The sequence below is a fragment of the Pleurodeles waltl genome, chromosome 2_2 (assembly GCF_031143425.1).
Source record: "Pleurodeles waltl isolate 20211129_DDA chromosome 2_2, aPleWal1.hap1.20221129, whole genome shotgun sequence".
In the NCBI taxonomy this organism is placed as follows: domain Eukaryota; kingdom Metazoa; phylum Chordata; class Amphibia; order Caudata; family Salamandridae; genus Pleurodeles; species Pleurodeles waltl.
Window position 1 is genome coordinate 1016157506 of NC_090439.1, and position 19292 is coordinate 1016176797.

Genomic DNA, 19292 nt, shown 5'->3' on the forward strand with positions numbered 1-19292 from the left:
TTGGGAGTCTATGGTAGTTTGGTGAATACACACAAGCACCCTAAAGCATCCGCACAAATCAATTGAGGTGTGTCCTTTGCTCTGTTACCCTTTCCATTGGCTATGTACTTTGAATGGGACTTTTGCTGTTTGCTTTGCGTTCTTGATGCTGTACTCTGGTACTCCTGAATCTGTGAAAATACAATAAAGGTTTTAAAAAATATATTTATTTTCATCAATTTAAAACAACGGAAACCTGAAGAATAATATTAGGGTTTTCACATTTGATCTGACACGTAGTCGTCTAGATTTGTATATAAACCCTGAATAATCAATAATTTTGAAATCTGAGGGTTACCTTTCTGCTAGTGAAGTGATTAAAGCACTACTGCTTTAAACCCTTCAATATTGCTACGAAATATTGTTCTAGAAAGTATTATGCTTGAAAACCTGGATTACAGTTGATAGGAGAACGCACAATAGTAATGATCCACAAAATGGAAGTTAAATACAGTAAGCACCTTTCAATTAATAACTTAATAGCATCTTTAATTAATTGATCGGGGGCGAGGGGGCTATGAACCAGTGCGCCATATTGATGCACTTCATGAATGAATCTGTGCACCTTGATTGATACCACAACTATGTAAAGCGAAATCTTAGTCTCAAACTGTTTGAGCGATTTTACTACAAAAGTGAAGTCGAAGTAGAAGCTGCCGATTTTGGAGCTGAGGAACAATGTTGGAGTCTCGGCGTCGACGCAATATCCTGTGATTCTGGGCAAATCACTTCATCTCCCTGTGCGTATAATGCAGCGCCTTGACACCCTCCCGGGTGATTTAACGCGCTATACAAATCCTTGATTTAAGTAGAAAGGAATAGGGCACAGGGTCAATTATGCACAACATGGGATAGTTATTTTCAAATCTTCTCAGATCTGGGAAGGTATGGATGGCTGAAAGGGCAGAAGCGTAGAAACCACATAAGCTAAGCTTTGCATTGTCTCTGTGTAGATATTTCATCACGAAGCTGCATGCTTTGAGAAGAGGCAGCACCTCGGTTGTACATCTTCAAGGTGTCAAGAAGCACATTTCGCTCACACTGCAGGTGAAAATTATGGTGAATTCTACACTGTGTTAAAAAAACCTCACAGTCAAAATCTGTTGCTGCTACTGTGTTATAGCTAATCTAAACTGTAGGTGTGACACAAACACGTACTGTGCCTTAGCACAACATGCACACAGATGTATATTGCAGTCAGCGCTGCACTTTCAGGGCTAGCAGTTTGTGTAGAGGTCTAGTGTTTTATCGTTAACATTCATTTTGGTAGTTTCCGTTTTTTTTAATTCTAGTTATAAATTATAGACATCTATGACATGTAGTTAAGAGACTATTCAGAAAAGTGTTAGAAACTTTGAAGTCAAAGGTCTGAAAATTGTTTATAGTTAAATGATGCACAGGCTTTTCAAAAGAATGTTTTAAAATGGAGTTGGGCCTGGGTGAACTTTAAAGAATGATTAGCTTGTCTCAGATGGGTGACTTCCAACTGTGACTTTCTTAAATTGTGAATGAACATGTCGTACAGCATGTTGTAGTGCCTCCAACTGCCTTTTTGATTTGACAAGTGTATGCACACAAAATATTCTGAAAAGATGGATGATTTTAGGTTTTTGCTGAAGGCTAGGTGGTGGCTTTTGCTTTGAGGGAAGAGTGACCCGCATATATCTTGGATTTTGCCATGCTTTCAGTTTTAAATCTTTGAGATGTAATTTCAGGCCACATTCCAGCTGTCAAATGAGCTGCAGCTCTCCAGATGCCTTTGAGCGTGACAATGATTATGTGATATTTTTCAGAACAACGGTTCATCCAGATTAATAATGAATCTCCACAAAAACCAGAAACAGTAACCTTTTGTTGTCAAATTTCAAATATACAGTTTCCATGCCATTACAGTCCTTCTTGTATGCATGGAATAAAGTGTTGGTCATCAAACTACTGGCTCTGTTCCCGACACTAACATGGCAACGTTGTCGTACTAATTGAGGAATGGCATTCTCCAATACACTTGAAGAAAAGAGGTAGAAATTCACAATTGCCCAAAAAACTTTCACCAGGTCTCAAATTAGGAAACTGTGAGTGGAGCACTCCAATGACCAGGTGGTTGAATCTTTTTTGTTAGCCAAATTTTGCTTCCCTAAGCTTTCTTTCAGTTGATTGATGGAAGGTAAACTTCTGGCTGGTACGCTCCATGTACACTAACTGTCATCAAACATAAAGTACAAATGCCCCATAAATAAGGCTGTCTCAATGGACAAAAGTGAATCGTTTTGAAGTTGTGACTGTACTCTCAACCAGACACTGCAATGGTCTTCTCAGAAATAATGTGTTCCCAAAACACGAACAGCAAATGTTCAGACTGGGAACAATGGACTATTGATGCTAAGTACAGATTTACAAAGTCATTTGTCGATCTCTACAAATCATTTGCCAAGAGTTTTTGTGTCAAGTCACTCTTTCTTTGTCATAGATAGCCACCACTTTGGAAGAAGCATCTGATCCTTAGGTCCAAACTGTCTTGTATAATGGGTAAGATGCAGAGGCTTGGGGTCACCTGGATATGTCACTTTCTGCAGGTCCTGGAAGCCAAACATTGGGAAGGAGTTAACTAAGTATAAGCCTTGTACTATTTTTGTGTGATAGACCCCAGCACTAAACATTGTCATTTCAGTGACAGTATCTGAACTTTTAATTCTAAATATTTTCTTTTTAGTGGATGAATGTGAACACTAATGACCAGGGATTGCTGTAGTGATATTCCAGCAAAGAAATCCTGGATGCTGGCAGAGGTACTGATCATAATGTGATGCCTTGCAGAAACCCCATAAACCTCCTCCACAGCTACAAGACATCATCAAGAAAATACCACAGATTCAATAGACTGGACTTTAATTTACTGTACACCCATCCCGGTTCAAAAGTATATCAGAGAATGTTTCGTTTTTGCTGATTGCCTGTGACACAAATCAGAGGACGTTGTATCCTCCTCTGATGCCTTCACCACAAACTGTTCACTCAAGATCAGCTCAATCATGAAATGAGTACGTCTGAATATAACTTTTAAGGTAGAATCAGCCTCCATTATTCACCATCCAGGTATCATTACCACTACACTGATTTTAACAGCTGCCTAGAATTAACTATAATTGATGCTGTTCAATTGCTGATATCATGTGCAGTTCTATTGATTTACTTTGCCGAAGTGTTTCATTGTGTCCTGCCTCAATGTCATTCACCTTCTTGCTTTTACAAGTCAATCTTCTGTGTGGATTGTATGTCCCATCCCCTAATTTATTTCTCTTATTACAGAAAAATTCCTACCGGTTAACCTATTAATGTGATCCCACTGTGTTACATTCACTGCAATGTGTCATACCACTTTCACATAGCAAAGATCCCAGGGATGAGTTACATTTTCATTATGTGATCTCGAAAGTCAATGTGTTGTTCCATCATATGGGGGAAACACATCAAAAATTAACTTTCCCGCAGTGCTACCAGCCATAATGCAATTATTATTTTGTCTTATAACCGACTCGCCTTTCCTTGTTTTTTGGCACTGTCCATTTAGTCCGAGTATAGATAAATCGTAAATGCTACTGCCCATCCAATAATTGAGGTGGAATGGTTAGCATCACTTTCACGTTGCACACCAGTTTCTGATAAAAGTACAACCTGCTTGTTTAGTGGTTGGCGTATGGTCTCTTTATCCTCTATTGTATCACCTTTTCCTGGTGTATTTATAGAGGTTTAATTGAATCAGTGCTTCATTCAATGAGCTTCTTCGGTGGCAAGACACATAAGTTATAGCAGAAGGGTTACACCACCAAATGCCACTACAGAAGCCACGGCAGTGACCCAGGGCACAGAAAACACCTGCCCATGCAGCACAGGCAGCATTGGTCCCTGTAGATTGAGTGACACCCGTTGTCTTGCCTTGTCTGCATGTTTTGGCTTCCTCAGGCACGCTTGCTTTCAGATGAGATAGTGGCAGCTGTCTGAGAAATCTCACTGCACTTCTTCCCCTTGATGGTGGTGATGGCACATTGTTTCTCCGTTCACCTCAAATGCTTGTCAGCACTGGTTGGAAATGAATAGATCATTTTTCTGCCTCTTTCCATAGACTGACCTCTGCATCGGGTTTAAAGGAAGCATGGTAAAGCTTCAAATTTAAATTAAGTTGGCCACTGTGATTGATTGAAGCTTGCCAATCAAGGGTGAGTCCAAATGAATTTACGATTACATAATTTCCGGTTAAAATGTTAGTTCGATCCAGAGGAGGTTGCATCACACCACATTCAAGTTCTTGTTTTTTGTTGTGTTCATGTTATCATTTTTGTCCCTCATTTTTCCCTATTTTTCAGCAGCATTCATGAATCCTTTGTTGGCTTTTTGTGGTCTGCCCAAACCTTGGGAGAGTTTAGTGCTTTTTGCATTTCTCTATCACATTTCTTCTTCAGTCAAGAGTGCCAAGACTGCCTTAGACGTTCATTCTGCCATTGGATTTTCCTGCTTTTGGGACCCGTTTTAGAAGTTGCTGGTCACCTTTGATGTATAGGAAATCTGCAGAGAGGCACCGTGGCTTCTGCAGACGGTTGTCCCTTCCTCAAGTAATCAAAACAAACAGGAAAGGAAGACTTTGCCCCACCCTTAACAAAAATCAGAATAGCAACAGTGTTGTGATGCAGTGAAAGAATTACACAATAGAAGTAGTTTCTGCTTTGCTACTTGTTTCTGGAGGTCCTTCATTTCCTGTACTTTTGTCTGTCATATCCCAGATCTTATTAAAGGCTACCAAGTTAATTGGAGTAGTACTTAATTTGTGAACAAAACATGTGCCAGGGGCCAAGATGTCCTTCAGTTGGCCACTGCAGCTTGAACCACCCAGCATCTGTGCCGGCTACATGATAACCATCACACTCCTACAATTGTGGCAATCTGGATTATTCCAGGTCACCCAAATCTTTAAGAATGGTCTGGACGCGCTGGTAATTTATTTACTATACACTGAATTGTAAAAAAAATGCTAATGTGCTCCGTTTAAAAATAGGCAGTGGCACTTTGAGATGGAATAAAAATGTGTTAGTGCCGATTCCCGGCAAACACCAGCGCAAATTAAGACCTGCATTTGAACCGTTCACCCAAATTGCTGACGTGTGTAAAGCTTGTTGTAAACATGCAAATGTTCAGTGCTCTATTGGAGTATATCTGACCTAAGAGTGTTTTAGGCAAGCAAACTGTTAGAAAAAGTTGGGTTTATTTAGGTACATTATGTCTACCAATTAAAACAGTGTCATGAACAGCAGTTTGCTAAAAGATGTCAATGCGTTGGTGGCTCATGTCATCAGAGGTCTCCCCTAAACTGGAAGTTCAGTTTAATCTTTCAAGACTAGGCCCACACTCCTGAGATGTGGCAACCAGTGAGGTCCGTAGACCATGAGCGAAGATGCTGTAGATGGAGAGCATAACAGATATTTAGTAGTGTACTTTACAAAACTAGAGTACTGTTTGCTCAAGGAGACTAATTTATTTATTGAGGTGACTTTAAAACAAGGGTGGCCTGCTAGTCTAGTAGACAATCAAACCAAGGTGTCACTTAAATATATGCAGTGGCGTAACAAAACTTGAGGGGGGCCCCCTCCACAGTACATGGAGTGACCACCCCCTCTCCAGGCTCACTCAGGAGCTCTCAGGCCAGGGTACCATGCTGAGGGGTCCCTGGAGTTCGACACCCTTCCTTTGCCGCACTGCGGGGGCTGTGGGGGCCATTGTTATGCCACAGAATCAATGGTAGGATATGTCTGCGGAGTCAATGGGACGTTTGCTTCAGTGAACGGATATATTACACAACTAAGTGGTTTTCAAGAATTTTAATAGATCATACATCAAACACTGTACACTTCGAAAATGTTTCAGAAATGTCAACTATTCACAGATAATACGTTCTCTCTTTTTGGTCATATTTACTACTTTTTAAAATGTTGGAATTCTGCCCAGCACTGTACACGTTTTTCCATAACCGGGGTTTCCATACAAAGCGTACTTTATATTTGTTTAACGTGCACATTGTTGGCTGTTAAAAGCAAAACTCTCCATATATAAAAAACAGTTTTCTATAATTTGTATTTTTATTAGCTGATCTAACAAGGCTGGTATTGTGGGTGACACTCTTCTAAACAAAGAGGTCCATATTGTAAAGACAACAAGCTGGTTCTCTGCCATGTGTAACAAACGACTGCGGGTTTAAAGAAAACAATGCCACATCAGCGGCTTCCTAGAAATCAAAGAAAAACCTCTGCAGAGCAAATGCAACCTTTTCCCTACCCCTACGACCAAATACATTATCCAAGCATTTAACATGAAAGTTGCTGTGAACTGCATGATGCCTGGCACAGGTAAGCCACAAAGCAGGTGCATCAGCAAACTGGCAGGGTATTGATTAATGGGCACAGTGCACCACATACAAAGACTGGTGACAACACATACACGTAGGCAATTGATGACAACGCGAAAGGAGATGGCTGCCGCAGGCAGGATTGTTTCAAAACCAGTCAAAACGGAAATCATTTTTTTAATTCTGGTTATCAAAATAATCAGTATTTAGGCCATCATTATGAGGGTCTGGAAATGTTCAGGACTTTCCCTACTCTCACAGTTATCAATACCCAGGGTACAAGGGATATCAGTAACTCTGGGGGTGGGGAAATCCCAAACCATTACATATCAGATCCTGAGGTTCCCTTAGGAAATGAGGAATTACCAGGGTAATCTGTAATTTTAGGGTCTAATTTCTGTAGTTATTCTTCATCTCCATCCGGCTTTCCCCACAGGGATTCACAGAAACACCATGTATCTCATAATTCCCATGGGGCCAGTAACAGCTGTACCAGCCTCGCAGGAATTCAAGGGTCACTTGTACAGAGGGTCTAAAAATATTTTTCTACATTTCTTGCAACAGGATTTTTGTAAGGTCAGCATAGGACTGATGGCCTTTTCTAGTGCAGCACAGTACTTTCCTAACTAGCGAGGAAGCTCATTTTCCATTGGATCGCATATTGTGTCAAGTAGCAAAGGTGGGACTTTCATTGATGACAGGCAAAAAGGATGCGGTCATAGCTCAATAAGGCACTACCGTCTTTTTTGTGTACCTCATTGGTTAGTACATGGTCTACCTATAACTATTCGAGGTAGCCAAATAGATATAGGTAGACCATGTACCTAACAACGAGGTACACAAAAAAAGACGGTAGTGCCTTATTGAGCGGTGACCACATCCTTTTTGTGTGTGATAAGTTAGAGATAGATGGGGTATCTGGAAAAGGCCCGCTTTTTCTCTCTCTGTGTGGTTTAGACTTTAATTGATGAACCATGGCAGTTAACCAAGAACAATTCTTACTGTGCCCTTGGCAATAAATTGCAATTAAACACAGTCAGTCAGAAATGTTTCTCTGACCTTGATTTAGAATTTGTAAATTGGGTGCAATAGTTGTATAAAGAGTTCCCCTGGGTAAGCTCTCTAAACTGATGATATATTAGATCAGGATGTACTTGCCATTCCAACAGAAGACCTGCCCACTCCATTGAAGATGCAGGAAGAGTCTACTGCACTGTAGCTCATCTTCCTGATGAAGTGTTGCGGTGCCAGGCTGCTACTCTGACATTTAAACAACAACTCAATTAATTACATAGGAATGAGTGAAAGGAAATGAATTATTGCTATCTTAAAATGAAGATCAATTTGAGTCAATGAAGGTATACAAGAGCTGGAGCCATGCCAAATTTCAATGGTACCCACACCAGTCTGACATGAGATCTTTTTTTAAGATGAAATACTGAATCTAAGTGCACGTCATTTGTGGTCACTGATTGGACTGAAACGCTGGTGTGGCTCTCACTCTTGTGGAGTACAAATTGATAACCCTCCCTGAATATATGTGTAATATTTCATGTTATACAATATGTCTGGTTCTCCATTGTGTAATTACTACATTTCATGCTTTGCATCAAGAGTGTTCCATGTTTGTCCAGAAGATTAGGATCCATGAGTGATTTTCAACATTATGACTGACTATGTAATTATTTCACATTCAGATTACTAGTATGTTAATGCAAACATGTGGATGTCCTAAAAACATGGCATGGATCTGATCCTCGTGGGCCTCCATCATGCGGGGAGGGTTTCAAAATAATCAGTAGTTTTTTAATTAACTGCCTTTTAATAAGGCAGAATCCTCTCAGAAGAGGAGCACATTATTCTGGGAATGTGTGCTTCAAGTGGGATGGAAGCCTTTCTCCTTCAGGGGAGGTGGGAGGTCGACAACGGCACACAATGAGGCTCTATTTTGATCTTTTTTTTAATTGGTGTGAAAAGGGTGAAACTAGCAGATATTCTGGCAATAAAGCAATATCACAATTTTCGTGCTCGGTGCCCTCATGCAACCTGTCTTATGTGTCGAGTCCTGATGAGAAATTACATTGACTGCAACATTTCTTTGTGGTGTCTGACACAATACAAAACCAGGCTAATGGACTTTCCTAGATCACACAATTTCCTAAAAAGGCTTTCTGCTGAATGGCCTTTTGAATAAAAACTAATATGGGTTCCAAGTATACCACCTTCTTCCAAATGTAATTGAAATAAAGACAAGCCGACATAATACAAGGAAAACCTCAAGCATGACCTTCCTCCATGCTCTGAGGTCTTACAGACACATGTACCACACACTTGCACAAAGGTGAAAACATAGCTGGTGGAACAAGCGCTAATCATGCCATGCACACATTTAGCTTCCGGAAACAGCTCTGGGCCAGCCGGTCGATAGTGAGACTTTATCACTTCAAAGCACATTGTTAATAGATGCAAGCGACAGCAACAAAAGCAGGTGAGCAGACGCAGACGGCCATGTTCAATGGACAAGCCAGACGACAGGGGACCGGATGCGTGCAGCCGGGGACACAGCGCGTCACTGCTAGACTTTCAAGTACACACAGGAGACAACACAAGCTGACCTTGTCTCATCCCCACTCGTGAATCTTTCAAGTCCACAAGAAAGTGTGGTGGCTTTAGAACATTAGTTTTGCCATTTTTAGCTTTTACCTTGCCCATAAAAAACGAGGTCATGTCCTTTTTGAGACACTGAATAGCAGTAAACCTTTAGAATTGCCAATTGGGAAGAGAGCTGGGATTGGAGATGGATGTAGGGCAGTCTGCGGGGAATTACTTCCTACTTATGGTGCTGTTTCCAAGCATGTGATGGACAATGTTGTGAAATGGGGCATTGCTAATTTAGATTCACCATAAAGATTTGCACTGAGGGAGTGGTACAGAAAATGGTAATGTTTTTTGGAGTGTTTTATTGCTAAATACAGCCGGCCGTCGACTCATGCATACGTACATGCTGTAAATTTGCATATCCAGCGTTATCCAAAGCTGCTAACCTCTTGACCCTGAGATTGAGGTGGTGCCACATAGCTATATCAATTCTAGGTATCGGACAATCTGCTTTTAAGGGCTTTTTCCCGGAATGATTACAGCTACAGGATTTTTCTATAAACAGCTTTCCAAAAATATATTTTCAGTCTTTTGTGCCATTTTGAAATCACTGGTAAAAAAGACAATTTCTCTGAACGGATAAAAGGTTAAACCTAGCCTGCAGGGGGTCTCTAAATCACTTGCAGTCTCTGTACATGTTTTAGTAAATGATACTTTTTAGGATTCCATCTCTGAGCCGAACCAACCCATGCCTTCATATCTGTTGACATTAAGAAAAGCCACTTACATTCTGCTTGCCCACAATATTGTCGAATGGAAGCTCCGGGCTCCAGGATCCTTCTGTGAAGGTCGCCCCGCTGTTTCTCCTTTCCGAAGCACTGATGGACTCCTTCACAATGTCTTCTGGCAGCGTCAGCAGACATTCCTCAGGCTGCTTTATCAAGTAGGTCTCGATGTTGTGCTTCCGCAGGAATTCGTTGCGCTCCTTTCCATGTCCTTCCTCTACATCGTAGTCCCCGTTAAGGCAGTCGAGTGTGGCCTTCGAGATGTGGATCCTCCTGTTAGAAGCAAGGCAGAGATGGCGGGGTGTTATGTTTCTGCCATTCGGAATATGGGTAATGTGCCCCGGTCAAAGGTGTGGTCAAATAAGGCTGTCAACCTCTGACACGGCTAACCTTAAAAGTAAGCCGATGGGTCTGTTGGGACCACACAGCCATAGAGTATAATGAGCTGGAGGTTTATTCCCCTGATAATATCACTCACGTCAACACCTGCAAACACTTTTTACATGTTTACGTGTTTTGCTATCACGCCAAACTTTAGTTGTTTTGTAGCGTAGTTTATGAAACATAAGCCGCATGAATGTATGCAATACAGTAGGTTCCGGAAGGGTTGAAGAAAGTATTCTCATCTTGGTCCTAAAACACGAGCGATCTCCTTATGAAAGAGCATCAGTTAAACCCCACTAAGGACCAACAATATTTTAGAAAAAAACATTTTTTTTGTAGGTTTACAAAAACATTGTTTGGCTACTCGGGGCTATCACATAATTTTTTTTATTCTGAGTTGATCAATATTTAATCTTAGTAACCCTAAACAAAAAATATAACAACAGTGCATAAAACACTCATAAAATCCACATTAGTCGTCTTTCAGCTTTTAAATGCTTGTTAAGGACATATTAGTTGTATAAAATACAAAACAGGGTTTGTCATTGATTATAACTCCACTTTGCTTAACAGGGGCCTTCCACTGTCTTCCCAACATTTTCTCTTTGGGACTGTTCTCAAAATCACTGAATGGAATTAAGGGTGATCATCAAATTTCCAAATGTTGTCATCCTTTTCCATCATCACTATAAACAAACCATACAACTAATCACCAATGAATGTATAACAGACTGGAATGAATCACTGTTACTTGTGAAAGGTCGTAGCCAATAGAATTTAAGAGTGTGTAAATGAGTATTCATAATACGGAAAAACACCTCCACAGAGAAAGAATCTACCTCAAAAGTTGTTTGAGAGAAACAAGACAAACAACATTTTAGATGGGTCTTGGACTTTAGCTGTGCAGTGTAGATTGAACACATTTCTTGTTAGGACCTTTCATAAATGCAGCGAGGACCACATGGTTGCAAACTGATCAGTAAACATTGCTCTATAGGTTGGGACCAGCAACAAAGACAACTCTAGTGATTGCCCTAGCTCTAGGAAAAAAGTAAAACCTCTGCTCAATACAGTCTCACTCTTCTCTAGAACTATAAGGTGTTTGTAAAGTTAGGAAGGGGTAGACGCAGATTGGCCTATAAGAGTATAACAGGAGAGACCAGGTTTTAACATTCTGTGAATCATCTGCACTCTTCATAGCATCACCTTGAACTGATTTCACACACACACAAAGGCACGCCATAGTGGGCCCACCGTGAACCACTGATTCTGTTTAGATACCGAGCATCCAAAGCCACACCCCACGCTACAGACATCCTAAGGTACCTACAACCCAACGTATAGTGCCATATTGTACTCTGTCCTCTATATATGTTCAACTCCCACAGGTATCTTAGTATCTTCTTCTTATGAAATATGTGGACACCACCGATGTATCTCACAGAAGCAGATTAATTTGGATGTATATTTACCCAGGAAGTAATATGCTGCTTAGCCCGGATGTCATTTCATTACATTATATTAGCTGGAGCCTATTAAAGATGTATGCTGCTGCTCCTAAGTATCGGATGTTCCCATTACCAATTTTAGATCGCACTACCACACTTGCTACGTTAAGGTGAAGGTGAACCTTCAGAAAAGGCAGGATGTGGCGTAGACCTATTAGAGGGTGAATCCAGGCATGATTAAATAGAACAAAATATCTGACACAAAGATGCCATTCTAGAATACTGCAAATTTTGGTTTGATGTTTTTATAACATGTTCATCAGGAGACAAGCTCTCTGGACAATCATGTCCACGGCATTCATGGCATGGTTTAGGGAATTTCTGTTTGCACCCCACCTGACTCTAACCATATTTATATCCAGCTCTTGTGTCAGTTTTCCCAACCTTCCCTATACATTTGTCACTGTAGCCACCAACGTATTTGAGTGAGAATAAAAGTCCCAGAGCATCCTTGCTACTATATAATCTCTGAGGATCTCTTCCTCTGGCCTGAGTTTCCTTGCATCATTTGTAATTGTATTATAGATGGAGGTGGAACTGGTAGCTCTGTCAGCAGCTTTTGATACCAAATACCATCCTACGCCTCTAAAATGGCTTATTAATATTGGTTTTAGAAATTAGGCTTTAAGCTGCATCATCTGTTTTCTAAGGGTGTTTTGCCAGCCCTCCTCAGAACCTTTTATTTCTGTATTAACAATGTAGTGTTCTCTAGAACTCTGCATAGGACCCTACTTGATTTAATATCTAGATGGGAGCACTTTAATATATTGCTTTTGAGTAAATCTGTACTCCTGCACAGATGAGTCTTACCTGACAGTACCTATAGACAGTATTAACAATCAACTTTGCAGCAATTTCAAAGTTTGTTTTCAATCATCTATCTCTTGGATAAATAATAACACTGTGACTTAAAACGGATGAGATCAAAATGGTAGTCTGTGAGAATTCTTCCCGCTGTTCCCTGAAAGGATGGCATGGAAAACTTGGACCATCTCCATCTCTATTTGCCCGAAACATAGGTATTATCCTTGACAGTGAGCTTTCCTCTGAAAGGCAAGCTCTCCAACGCCTTCTAAATCTGAATAGCTTGCATATAATGTTGCACCACCTTCCAGATCTACACAAAAAATTAGGGCTCCAAGTATTACCAAACTGGACTATTATAACTCTGTGTGTATTGTACTTCTTACCTCTCTAGCCTCCCATATTCAGAAAATATAAAATGCTCCAGTATGATTCATTCTCATTTCATCTCACTTCTTTGACTTCCTATCAAGAAGAGGTCCATTTTATAGCATTAGGTTTCTGTCATAAAGCTATTTAGTTGCTTTCTTCCCACTTAATGGAAAAAACACTTTCATGGAATATACTCACCAGAGAGTTGTTTGATCACCAGAAGTTACCTTACTCACTGTTGTGCCTTTCTGTGCTTATTTCCAAGCCTTTTCTCCAGTTACTATGATCCACTATTAATATATTATGTTTTTGGAAGATTTTAAAAATCACCTAGTCCGTACCTCAATATGATCACTGGCTTTTAGTATCACTATCTTAGCACCAGGATACCCTTCTTGGTAGTTGTCAAACTATATAAATATATAAAACAATCAATGAATTTGGCACAGTTTGTGATGTCCCTGATGCTGAAGAACACACCGTAGGAATTATGATGTTTCTAAGGAACACCCATGGATTGGTCTCCTCTCTCGTTAAATAATTCCCTTCAACCCTCTCTGCACAGGCCATAGCCAGTGGCAACTTTATAGTATTTTGAGTGAGGCAGCTGCACCCAAAGAACTGCCTACAGGTCTCTCCTTCTAAATTTTGTCCAGTGGCCTGCATCAAATCAGAGGGATTTATTTATTTTACTTTTAATCTATTTCATGAATACAAATATTTGTGAATATTTTATGCATAGATCTTGTAACGATCCCCTTGTAATGATCATGAAGACTGGTCTGTTTGAGAGCAGATAATTTCCTGATCATTGGGTAATCCTTAAGAACACCTGTTAGAAATGGGGTCTTTGGTTGACAGTCAGGTTACCCCCTGTTCAAGCAAGGACCCTCGCTCTAGTCAGGGTAAAAGAGAATCACCCTCAGCTATCCCCTGCTTACCCCCTTGGTAGCCTGGCAGAGCAGTAGGCTTAGTTTCAGAGTGCTAGGTATAAAGTATTTGTACCAACACACACAGTAACTTAATAAAAACACTACAAAATGACACAACACCAGTTTAGAAAAATAGGAAATATTTATCTAAACAAAACAAGACCAAAATGACAAAAATCCACAATACACAAGCTATCAATTAAAAATCAAAAAGAGTCTTTAAGTAGTTTTAAACACACACTAATGCTGTCAGCGTGAAAAAGTACCTTGGGCGCGTCAAAAATAACCCTGCATGGGCGAGTGCACATCAAAAAGGGCTTGCGAGGCGTTGATTCCACTCACGAGTGGGACCTTGCATTGTTTCTCTTTTTGCCGGGTCCCGTGCATCATTTCTTCTCTCCGCAGGAGAGCGATACGTCGATCCGGTCAGCACTCTTGGGTCCGGACAGGTCTTGCGTTGTTTTTCCACGCACAGCGGTACTTGAGTCGGAAATCCAGCCGCACGATGATCCGAAAACCCCGCAGCGCGGGTTGTGATCTCCCAGCCTCCGTCAGCGATGCTGTGCGTCATTTCTCCTGCTCCGTGCATCGATTCTTCAGTCGCGTTCCCTGCGAGCGTTATTTCCCAGCTGCAGAGCCGGCGGCGTGTCGTTTCTTCAGCTGCAGATCGGAGTTGCGTCGATCTTTTCCCCGCACGGCGCTCTGTGTGTGGATTTCTATGTCTTTAGGCTGCCAGCTTCTCCTTTCAGGGTCCCAGGAACTGGATGGGCACCACAGGACAGAGTAGGAGTCTCTCCAGAGACTCCAGGTGCTGGCAGAGATAATTCTTTGCTGTCCCTGAGACTTCAAACAACAGGAGGCAAACTCTAAATCAAGCCCTTGGAGATTTCTTCTCAAGATGGAATGCACACAAAGTCCAGTCTTTGCCCTCTTACTCTGGCAGAAGCAGCAACTGCAGGATAGCTCCATAAAGCACAGTCACAGACAGGGCAGCTCTTCTTCCTCAGTTCTTCAGCTCTTCCCCAAGCAGAGGTTCCTCTTGTTTCCAGAAAGGTTTTCTAAAGTCTGTGGTTTTGGGTGCCCTTCTTATACCCAATTTCTCCTTTGAAGTAGGCCTATTTCAAAGTAAAGTCTCTTTTGAATGTGAAATCCTGCCTTGCCCAGGCCAGGCCCCCGACACTCACCAGGGGGTTGGAGACTGCATTGTGTGAGGCCAGGCACAGCCCTTTCAGGTGTGAGTGACCACTCCTCCCCTCCCTCCTAGCACAGATGGCTCATCAGGATATGCAGGCTACACCCCAGCTCCCTTTGTGTCACTGTTTAGTGTGAGGTGCAACCAGCCCAACTGTGAAACTGGCCCAGACAGGAAATTCACAAACAGGCAGAGTTACAGAAATGGTATAAGCAAGAAAATGCCCACTTTCTAAAAGTGGCATTTTCAAACACACAATCTCAAAATCAACTTTACTAAAAGATGTATTTTTAAATTGTGAGCTCAGAGAATCCCAAACTCCACATGTCCATCCGCTCCCAAAGGGAATCTACACTTTAATCAGATTTAAAGGTAGGCCCCATGTTAACCCATGAGAGGGACAGGCCTTGCAACAGTGAAAAACGAATTTAGCAATATTTCACTGTCAGGACATATAAAACACATTACTATATGTACTACCTTAAGCATACACTGCACCCTGCCCTTGGGGCTACCCAGGGCCTACCTTAGGGGTGTCTGATATGTAAGAAAAGGGAAGGTTTAGGCCAGGCAAGTGGGTACACTTGCCAAGTCGAATTTACAGTTAAAACTGCACACACAGACACTGCAGTGGCAGGTCTGAGACATGATTACAGAGCTACTTATGTGGGTGGCACAACTAGTGCTGCAGGCCCACTAGTAGAATTTGATTTACAGGCACTGGCACCTCTAGTGCACTTTACTAGGGACTTACTAGTAAAACAAATATGCCAATCATGGATAAACCAATTACATACACATTTTGTAACGGAGGACTTGCACTTTAGCACTAGTTAGCAGTGGTAACGTGCCCAGAGTAACAAAAACAGTAAAATCAGAGTCCAGCACACATCAACAACCTGGGGAACAGAGGCAAAAAGTTGAGGGAAACCACACTGAGGATGAAAAGTCTAACAATACCCTTTAGACTCTTCAAATGCATATGAGTGCCTTTTTCAAGAATGGTTGCTACCCACATAAAACAACAAGGACAATCCCATCAGCCACGTCTTCCAATCTTGCGTTTGTTTCCAAGGAGAAATCGTTGACCAAACCTGACCTATCCTTGCTTGGAGTTTTAAATTGGCTCTGATTGGCAGTGGATTTTTTCTCCTCCTTCATCCATGGCATTGTCCTGCTCTTTGATCATCTACATGCCTCTCCCACGTCACTGTCAATATTTCCACCCCAGACTCATCATTCAAGTCTTTGCCTAGCTGTCACTCAATGAAGACACCCCAAAGCATTGAGAAAAAAAGCTGCACATGCATGTCTGCTTTGAGATGTCTGTATCCGTGTGAAGGAGAATCATTGCTTTTAATTGGTTTATTGATATTTTGATTGCAATTTTGCCCTGATAATAACGACACACTCTGTGACTCAGCCCCATCCATACAACAAAACAATTTAAATTTAAAAGCTTAGGAATGAAGGAATGTACAAATAAATATTGGCATGACACATTTGTATGTAAATGACTCAGTGACGCATAAGGTGTATGGCGGTAGACACTAATGGTCTAATGCCAGACAGTGATGTATGGTTAGGAAGATTAAGTCCTTTAATCAGATGCAATGTGGAAGTGACCTATCTGTATTGCTCCTGTTGCCATTGATCAAAATGTGCACCCAAAAAGCTAGGCATTGGGAGAGGCTAATTCGGTTTCTTGTGTAAGATGCATTGTTAAATTCACACATCTTGTATCAATTAAGGTGATTAATGGTTTCGACTATATCAAAACAAGAAATCACTACACATATTATCCATAGCAAGCAACGAAAAACATCCAGCCTCTTTTCTGTACAGGAACTAAGATAGCATTTGGCACTGAACTTAATTTTAGAAGGCTCATTTCTAAAAATGTACTGAGTTAGAAAAACGTGTTCATAGACGCGGAGGGACTTTTTCTTAAGCAAACCACTCTGTGATCCAATATATTATACACAGTTACGAATTGGTTTCTTTAATGCAGTTTAAGAATATGTGGAGATTCGCATCACAAAAAAAGATTACATTTGGGCTTTCTAGACACTTGCTTATAATATTGCTAGATTTACTCATATTTTAGGTCTGGGTGAAATATGAATTATGCCAAAGTAATCAGAAAGATTTCAGTAATTTTGCACCTCTGATTTGGTGCAATATTACCAGAAATTCCATGATTATGCCTGTTTATATTTAGACATAAAAATCCTACCGCAGCAGCACAGGAACAGCAAGAATAGCAAGCTTGAACCACTGCTGGCTGGTGCTGCTCTTGTCCTGATGCACTTAGCACTATTTTCTCTGTGCAATATCCATCCTCAGGTCCATTTTCGGTTTAAGGGTGCGTTGTGCCCCAATAAAAACAACACTAAATTATGGGATATGCTCCCGGTGTAATTCCATGTAAACTGAGATGTTGATGTAATTTCACATAATTATGATACAGCAAAATAATGACTTACTTCCAACCCTGCTTATCTGGTGATTCACAGATCTCTCTCAGATAGCACTCAGAAGTCCACAAAGAATCATACGTTACTGAGCACGCACCTTCTTATCTTGCAGCCAATGGACAATTCAGTAGCTGAAGCTAAGGGCAATGTACATTTTATGCAATATTTTCTCCAGATAGAAACTTCTTTCCCTTTCACACCTGAAACATTGTGGATTGTAGATCACATTTCCTCCTTAAAGTCTCAAGACTCCAAGATGATGGTAGCAAGTCTTTGTTTGAAATTATGGTAAAAATAAATGACGTCCCTCTACTCGGCCCTTTTTTGTAATCCAAACTTCTCTCCAGGGTGGAAGGATCAAGAAATTAAAAACTGGTCTGAACCGGGCTGTACAATGCTTGGAGATGTGTTTGTGGGTGGGGTGATCAAATCCTTTGACACTTGTAAAAAAATATTTAAGGTGCAAGAGGCATTGGATTAGGCAACCAGGTAACAGAGAGGAAGCGTGTAGATTCATCATCAATTGGGAAAATATATACACCATGTAGGCTTCACTGAAAGGACTGATATCCAATATATATACACAGCCCTATACACTGCCCTAGTAGATGAGGGTGTGAACATCAAACGACCTTATATGAACCAATGGCAATAGCTGTTAAATGTTGAAATTACTAGATGTCAATGAAAGAATCTGTGGTATGATATACCAAGATTATGTAAAAGTGCTCAAAATAGAGAGTCTCTGTATAAACATATGATGGAATGGCTTATTACCCCCATGAAACTGAAACAAATGCATTCTGAAGCCCCTGGTCTATGCTGGAGACATTGTGCATTGGAAGGAAGTGAAGGGCATATGTGGTGGTCATACCCACAACTGACAGTGTTTTGGAAGGAGATTTTGAGCCACATTAAAGAGTTATTGGGGTATCTGCTTTGAGCAGACTCTGCCGTAATCATACTGGGGATTTGGCCTATTGAGTAAAAATTCCTATCAGCAACTGATTATAGAAAATGCATAAACATGATCCTTGCAGCTAAACAATTACTGACCCACAAATGAAAATCTGCAGACATAAAAACAGTGCCGGACTGGGCCAGCTAATTATGGTCTATGCTGGCAATGGAGAAATTAACCTGGGACTTGGATGATTTAAGCACTGAATATGACACCTCTTGGCAGCCACTGGTGAACTACTTGTCAGGGAGAAGGCTGCTGTTAAGACGTTCCTTATCAATGTCATCACTGAAATTGACATAAAAAGGATGCTCAAAGTGCTATGTTGGCAGACTGTATCCACCACGGGTCTGACAAACTCGTGGGGAGGATGCGACCGCCATGGCAATGACTTCCCCCCGAGTGTATTACAATGTTGGGAGCATTGTAATATGCGTTCCGGCTGGGCTTGTTGACAGTAACAATGTTAGGATATTGGCCTCGGCCCCATCCATCCTAACACAGCAGCACCCTTGGAAAGCGCACTCTCTGCAGATGTGCGCATTCTGATGGTCCTGGGCAGGGGGGCCCGGCCTTACAACAACCTTTTCATGGCAGGGTCCCAGGAATGAAAAGGCTGGTGGAAAGAGTGGATATAGTCATCCAGGAGGTGCTGAGTTCAGAGCCACCATGGCTGGTTACAAACCCAAACATGTCACCCCATCATGATCTATGATCCTTTTGTGCAGGGCGGTCTTTAGGCAGGTCCGCTCGCCAAACTTGTAATGTGGCGGTTGGACCGCCACAGCCGTGGTGGTCCGACCGCCACCATGGTTCTGACAGCCCTAGGATGGCCAGCATCATAATCAA

The 19292-nt window shown here is 41.3% G+C and overlaps 1 protein-coding gene across 2 annotated transcripts in view; it reads right to left on the reverse strand.

The window, feature by feature from the left end:
• ADCY8 (adenylate cyclase 8) overlaps positions 1 to 19292 on the reverse strand; it is a 915978-nt gene that overhangs the window by 296948 nt on the left and 599738 nt on the right. For both annotated transcript variants that reach the window (XM_069220762.1, XM_069220763.1), the window contains exon 7: positions 9816 to 10086. In XM_069220762.1, coding sequence (XP_069076863.1) covers positions 9816 to 10086 — 271 coding nt within the window. The remainder of the gene's footprint in view (positions 1 to 9815; positions 10087 to 19292) is intronic.